The following is a 7,222-nucleotide window of genomic DNA, read 5'->3' on the forward strand; positions in this document are numbered from 1 at the left end:
ATTCTAAATGATATTATTATTAAGTTGTCATTTTGAAAACATGAAGGGTTTATCCATGCACTAGTTCACAATTCCAATAAATAACCAATCAGAGATGAATTTATCAACCAAAGCTAGTCACTCATGAACGCACTTATTCTTGAACCAAATTCAACCTCATCTATTTGAACTGTATTTCCTCAATGCTCTACAATTTATTTGGATTCATATACACTTAAGATTGTTAAATCACTATTAAAAAAATTTGAGTCAAAATAATAAAAAATCTATACAATCCCATACATTTAATGAATCAGTACATTAAAAATGAAATTATTCACTCAGTGGAAAAGAAATATGACTACAATTTTGCATCACGTCAACATAGCATCGTTTCCAATTAATGATACTAGTTTATAGATTGTGTTTTAATTTGAAGAATATTGTCCAGAATCATATCCAGAGTCAAACATGGTAGTTTGTTATCGAACAATGTTTACCACGAAAAAAATAACAATCACTCAGCCTCAGAGAATCATGAACTCTTAGACTCAGTGAAGTACTTGTTTATGGAAGGCATGATCTCAGGGGATTTATTGCGAACAAATTTCCTGAGTTTATGCTCAGCATAATTCTCTCCTTCCTCAAAGTTGTCAAGTATTCCTGCTGCTCGGTTCTCTTTGAGTACTCTATATATAAATAAAAACAAAACAAAATTAGATGCAAATGAATATACATGAAAGAAAGAAAAAAAACATAAAATCCAAAATTCAAGAAAAACACGTAAAATCCAAAATCCGGAAGCCTAGATACCTCACTTCTGGATTCGTGAACAAATTTCGAGTCAACTGGAAGCAACACATGGAAACAGCTATACCAGTGGCAGCAAATATGGGATAGGCCTGGAATCGCAAATATCCATCAAATCATAAATTAATTCATTTCAAAAATGATAGCCTAACACTAAGTATAAACATTTACAACATAAAAAGAACGCTGCATGCCACACCAATCTGCAGCATACAGCTTCAAGATCTCAGTAACAAATAAGTTACATCGGAACATAATAACAGGTAAACATATTCTGAAGGGGCAGCATTGCACAGCTGCATATAGACTTTAAATAACTAAAGACGTTTGTATATGAAAGCAATTAAAGATCTTGGCCCTAGTACAAATGCTAAATAAGAACACCATTGCAATCCAAACGATGCTCCCCGTCCTGGAAACTGGGTCCAACATAGCTTCTAAACTATACACTATAAAACTAGCATGAGTTTCTGGAAACTGGGTCCAACACGAGTTTCTGGGGAAAAACTATGTTGCATGAGTTTCTGGAACCCTAACACGAGTTTCTGGAACATGGGAAAAACTATGTTGCATGAGTTTCTGGAACATGGGAACATTATGAGTTTCTGGAACCCTAACACGAGTTTCTGGAACATGGGAAAAACTATGTTGCATGAGTTTCTGGAACATGGGAACATTGTGAACTTGGGTACCGGAATTTTATATATTAAAAAAAAAATATATAAAAATAAAAAATATTTTTTAAATTATATAATTTATATAATAATCAAAATTAATATTCAATCAAAATATTCCAATATTAAAATTAATTTAAATATATAATCTCTTATTCTCTTTGATTCTCTCTTTTATATATATAAAATGTCAAGTTTATTATCATTTCTCTTAAAAGAAAAAACAACTCTATGTTTAAGCATTGACTGCCACATATAATATGCACACAAAATCTTCTGTGATATATATACATAAATATTAAACAGCAAAAGAAATACTCATCAGCATGACATTCCAGATATCGCCCTTACATCAAGGTACCACACGCTGCCTTAACCCATCAAGAGATTGCTCCAGTTTCTCAATTAAGGACATTGGCGTCAACAATGACTTTGGACTTTCTTCCTGCTAATGTTTCAACATAGGCTAATGTTTTGGAGCAGTTCAGCATATTTCTCTACAGGCTTGGTATTCCCCAACCCCAAGGAATGCCGGAACTCCAAAAAAATCAGTCTTCAAAGCTCCCGGAACTTTCCCCAGGCAGCCCCCCCTGAAAAGGTAATGTTCCCGTACAGTTCCAAAGCTCCCGGGAACCATTGGAACAAGTTTCCCACCTGTTGGTAGCCATTCCGGTGTAACAGAGCTATAAAACTAATATCCCACAAAAATACATTCCAATTCCCTGGTCATCTTGTTACATTTTTTCCAATAAAATGCATATTTCAAGAAATCTGTCTGGGCACTTTCTCTCATTGGTATTTGGAAATCTGTTAGGCATTTCACTTGGAATATAAATTGGCCGACTGTAGTTATGGCAATTTAGCAGAAACAGAGCAAGTTGTATAATATTCAGTCTTCAAAGCTCCCAGAACTTTCTCTAGGTAACTCCCGCTGAAAAGGTAATGTTCCCGTACAGTTCCAAAGTTCCCAGGAACACGGGAACCATTGGAGCGGGAAAAGGTAATGTTCCCGTACAGTTCCAAAGTTCCCAGGAACACGGGAACCATTGGAACAGGTTCCCCACCTGTTGTTAGTCATTCCGGTGTAACCGAGCTATAAAACTAATATCTCACAAAAATACATTCCAATTCCCTGGTCGTCTTGTCACATTTTTTTCAATAAAATGCATATTTCAAGAAATCTGTCCAGGCACTTTCCTTCCTTGGTAATTGGAAATTGGAAATCTATTAGGCACTTCACTTGGAATAAATTGGCCAATTGCAGTTTTGGCAATCTAGCAGAAACAGAGCAAGTTGTATAATATTCACAGAGGCAGCCAGCTCAGGGACTTGACCCATTACCTACTTGAAATTCACAACAACCCACTACTTCTCTATAGATTTGCATGTCAAAAAATGCATGTCAAAAAAAATAGATTTCAACGTAAAACTCACAGGATACACACATCTTAGAAGAATTCTAAAACAGCACATTAGTTTTTTCCCTTGCAAAATCCATTTCAACTCCCTTCGTTACCTTGTTATATATGGTTGAACCAGTCCTGCCTGGTAGTTGAAATTGGATTATGCCTGATAGTTAAAATTGCATTTAATTGTAGGTGAAACAGGCAGTTACAAGGTTACCATTTTAAGGTAAATGAAATGGCATTTAGCATTAGCACTTCGCTTAAGATAGTATAGGCTATACCGAGCCCCGTAGAAACTACATTAATAATAAGCTCAGAGAGAGACAAAAACATAGATCATAAAAAGCAATCTACGACAAGCTACATAATTAAAAGTTTGGCCTGTCTGCATGCCATGTAGGATGTTAAACGAGCGTCATTCACGTAGGAGTCATGGATAAAGATCAAGAATGATGTCCCTAATAGCCAGACAATCCAGTCCGGGATAATACCCCGAAGGGCCAGTCAAAATTCGACTTACCTTATAAGTCCACACTACATCCACCAAAAAGTAGTTATATACTTCAACAAGCCCACAAAAGCACTGTGCTTTCATTTACAGATTCAGAACCATGAATGAAATAAGCTACATAATTAAAAGTTTAGCCCGTCTGCATGCCAGGTTGGATGTCAAACAAGGGTCATCCACCTAGGAATCATAGATAAAGATAAGGATGATATCCCTAATAGCCAGACAAAGCTTAGTTGTAGTTAATACTCCGAAGAGCCGGTCAAAGTTCAAGTTACAAGTCCACCCGACAAGGCTACATCCACCAACAAGTAGTTATACTTCAAACAAGCCTACAAGAGCACTTATGCAATTTTAGGTTTATTAACAGTATGCTTTCACTTACAGTTGCAAAACACTAAATGAACCAATGATGCGTAACTACTGTGAATTGAATTTTCCTATATTATAGGTATGATATGAACTAATAAAACAAAGCATGGACTAACTAATATGTACTTGAGAGAGTTTTGCTTTCATGAAGTTATTTTAGATTTAAGACTTTTGTGATCTATAATATAATGTAGATATATATTTTTCGGATTAATCTTAATAATGTGATTGATCCCAAAGACATATATATAATCTCTTAAAAATTTAATAAAACCAAACATACACCAAATATTTTGTTTAGAAAGAGTTTTCCTCTCATAAACAATCTCTTGAAGGCATCCAAAAAAATGGATATACATCCAGGTGCAGAAGTTACATTGCTGGTTATTTTAGTGTTTTATTTTCTTGTGCCAATATATTTCCCCAACTGTTTCTCTTTTAACTGAAACCCAAAAGACATGGATAACACAAAATGCAACTATGCCAATTCACCAGTCAGCTCGACCGCCAAAAACCTACCAAGATGATAGAGCTTAAATTTATAGCTCTCAGAACCAGTAAACGTCTGCTTCTTATGGTCATTCCAATCACCTTTTAACCATCCATCAAAAAGCAGATATTCCAGCATTTTGCCAAAATATCTACTTAATAGCTAAGTTTGTACCTAATCAATAACTAGCTCGTGTCCAATGTTACCTTCCAGTCCCACCAAGCTGTCATTGAAGCCACTGCTAAGAAAAAACTGGAAAGATTATAAATTTCAGTCTCTTTAAATTCCCAAATGCTTGAAACTTAGTCGCCTCTTATTGGTCATTAATGCCGCTTATGAGTCACGCTTAGTGGAGTTATAGCCCCCATTTGTAATAATGTGAATTATCATAATTCATATGATTTACGGATTTATTTTCGATATTGATAACACCTGCTATATCTTTTTGTTCATGGGTTGTTCAAGTGATCATTGTGTGGAATCCTAATTGCCACAGCATTCTAAACTTTATCAAAGCTGTGGCATTGAGTCTCCGCAGCATTAACCATTAGCGCTAAAACTCGTTGCAGAGATCAATTTATTTTCACCCATTAAAGGCGTGAAGAATTGTTGATTCCTAAGTCTGTTCGAGAAAAAAGGAGGATCTCAATCTGAGTTTGACTAAAGCATATTTTAGGTCAGGAATTTTGCACATCGAAGGTTGCGCATACTTGTGTTTGTTGTCTCTAGTTTGTTTGAGTTAGTGCTTCTGTCTTGGAGCTGCTACAGAAATTTTTTGCCCTAGATTTTCTGAAGATCTGTTTTAACCTTAAAAAGAAATTCAGTGGGCGTTTTTCGTTGTTTATATAGCTGCAACAGGGATAAAAAAGTTAAGGTTGTTTCTCCGCAGTGCGCACCCTCTTCAGAATAACATATCCCATATTGGTGGTTAGCAAGTGGGGTTCTGGTCCTACGATTATGGCTTTGGTGTGGGGAAAGTTAATCTAAAACACATTCCTATATATTCGAGGCATGTAAGCCACTGATTTATTTTGGTATATTGAGGATACCCACTGTATCGTGGTGTTCTTTAGTTATTCATGTGATCAACTGGGGGGAAATGGAGCAATTGATTGCAGTGTAATCCCCTTAATATTCACTTCTACTTGTAAAGAAAAGGATATTAAATAGAAAGCAACCCAAATACATGACACTTCTCTGCAACCAATGCCTTTGAAGAGAAAAGAAAAAATAGAAAGAATGAACAGAACCATGGCAAAACTCACTGGTGATTATTACCTGGGCCTACTCCTATCTTGGCAGTCTTCCATTAGTATACAGGCGTATTATAAGGGGGCGGGATTATTTACTGAGGATTGATTGCCTAACCATTTTTCAAGAAATGCTCAAGACAAGTAATAATCCCACTTCTTCCTATGCAAATAAAATTAAATAGGCAAATAAGGAAGTCATCAGGCTTTAGTCTAATAGGGTTTCAAATTTGTTTAGAAAATCATAGAAATTTAGGTAGGCTTTTGATAAAATCTGGTATAATTTTTTGTAAATTCATCAAGATTTTAGGTACTCAAAAATAAAATTGTGTTTTTATGATACTGAATCCATTTCCACTATAAAAACATGATTCAAGCCCATGAAAGATTAAAAAAAAAATTGGTATAATTTTTTGTAAATTCATCAAGATTTTAGGTACTCAAAAATAAAATTGTGTTTTTATGATACTGAATCCATTTCCACTATAAAAACATGATTCAAGCCCATGAAAGATTAAAAAAAAAAATTGCCAAATTCTAGCTATTTTTTTTAGTATCGATGTCATAATAAAAATATAAACTAAGTATGGGTCAACAACCATGCCGGGTAAGAACTAACTTGACTTCAGCGCACACAAAGACGGATTAATGAGCTTGTAATGTTCACTCCTCTTCAAGAAGAGTGATTAATAGAGTGCACAGGCTCAATGGGGTCATTAAAAACTTTAAGTGGTTTCATGATTACAAACTTTTAAAGGTGGATATATAATCAAAAATGGTATCTAAAAATTATCCTTTTTTAAAGGATAAATGATCTTTTGATGCCGTTATTTTATTGTTAAAATGATACATATGCTCTTTTGATGCCGTTATTTTATTGTTAAAATGATACATATGCTCTATTCTTCCAGATTTGAATATATAACCAAAATCTACCAATCAAATCATGTTACCCTATTTTACTGAAAACGATTACTCTATAATCTAGATCCGGGTCACCCATATTCCTAAAATCCCCACATCATCGAGCCTAATATTCTATAAAGAAACCCAGGATCAGATCCTCGCAGAATCCTTCCCTAAAACGTTAAAAGATGGCTTAAGCTGAATCACTCTCAGAAAATAAACCAAAAAATAACACCACTCACATCTAAAACCTCACGAATACCATGCATAACCCAATCATATATGCCATCTCAGATACACCAATCGGCGAAGAAAAAAACTGAAACAGAAAACAGAAAACACCAAAGGGGGATTTATTAAACAAGACAAACCTCGGGCCTGAGCCATCGTTTGAACGCGGACGCGGAAGCCATGGGCGATCTGCAGCAGGGAAATGACAGATCTGCAGCGGACAACCCTTGAGCTTGTAGAAAACCAGACACCCACAATCCAAGCGCTGCGATATAGAGATATTAATTTTCGGCCCTCTCCTTTGACTTTTATAGGCGTTTGGGGATTAGTAATTCAATGCGCGTTCCCCGAAACGCCAGATATACACGGTTGCTTTCCCGATTGAAATGGTCTGTATTTTGTTTTAAATATGGTTATTTGTGGTGGACGGTTGCATGAATGGAATCTTCCGAGGTATCGGTATATTCCCATGGGGCCAGGGCGAGAACTGTTACAGCCCCTTGTGCCTTTTTTGTTGCTACTGTTAAGAGGGTGTGGTTGTTGGCTGAAGTTCTCTTAGTCTTCAAGTAGGATTCAAATTCAATGTGGAGTTGGTA

General features: G+C 35.7%; 1 protein-coding gene across 1 annotated transcript; it reads right to left on the reverse strand.

The window, feature by feature from the left end:
• Positions 1–300: 300 nt before the first annotated feature.
• On the reverse strand, positions 301–6,991 carry LOC149183533 (uncharacterized). The gene is made up of 3 exons (XM_089417174.1): positions 6,767–6,991; positions 793–881; positions 301–668 (listed from the first exon to the last, which is right to left on the reverse strand). Exons 1-3 carry the CDS (start codon positions 6,806–6,808, stop codon positions 515–517), a joined length of 285 nt encoding a protein of 94 aa, XP_089273300.1. The 5' UTR covers positions 6,809–6,991; the 3' UTR covers positions 301–514.
• Between the last annotated feature and the right edge of the window lie 231 nt (positions 6,992–7,222).

Source organism: Pinus tabuliformis, chromosome 3_2, assembly GCF_031772625.1.
Source record: "Pinus tabuliformis cultivar Carrire ecotype Pingquan chromosome 3_2, CPIR1, whole genome shotgun sequence".
Lineage (NCBI taxonomy): Eukaryota > Viridiplantae > Streptophyta > Pinopsida > Pinales > Pinaceae > Pinus > Pinus tabuliformis.

Excerpts from the sequence above, each read along its gene's own strand:
- LOC149183533 (XM_089417174.1), bottom strand. The coding sequence starts at position 6,808 with ATGGCTTCCGCGTCCGCGTTCAAACGATGGCTCAGGCCCGAG. Across the intron at positions 882-6,766 it reads AACGATGGCTCAGGCCCGAG|GCCTATCCCATATTTGCTGC; the intron begins GTTTGTCTTGTT and ends TTGCGATTCCAG. Across the intron at positions 669-792 it reads TTCACGAATCCAGAAGTGAG|AGTACTCAAAGAGAACCGAG; the intron begins GTATCTAGGCTT and ends ATTTATATATAG.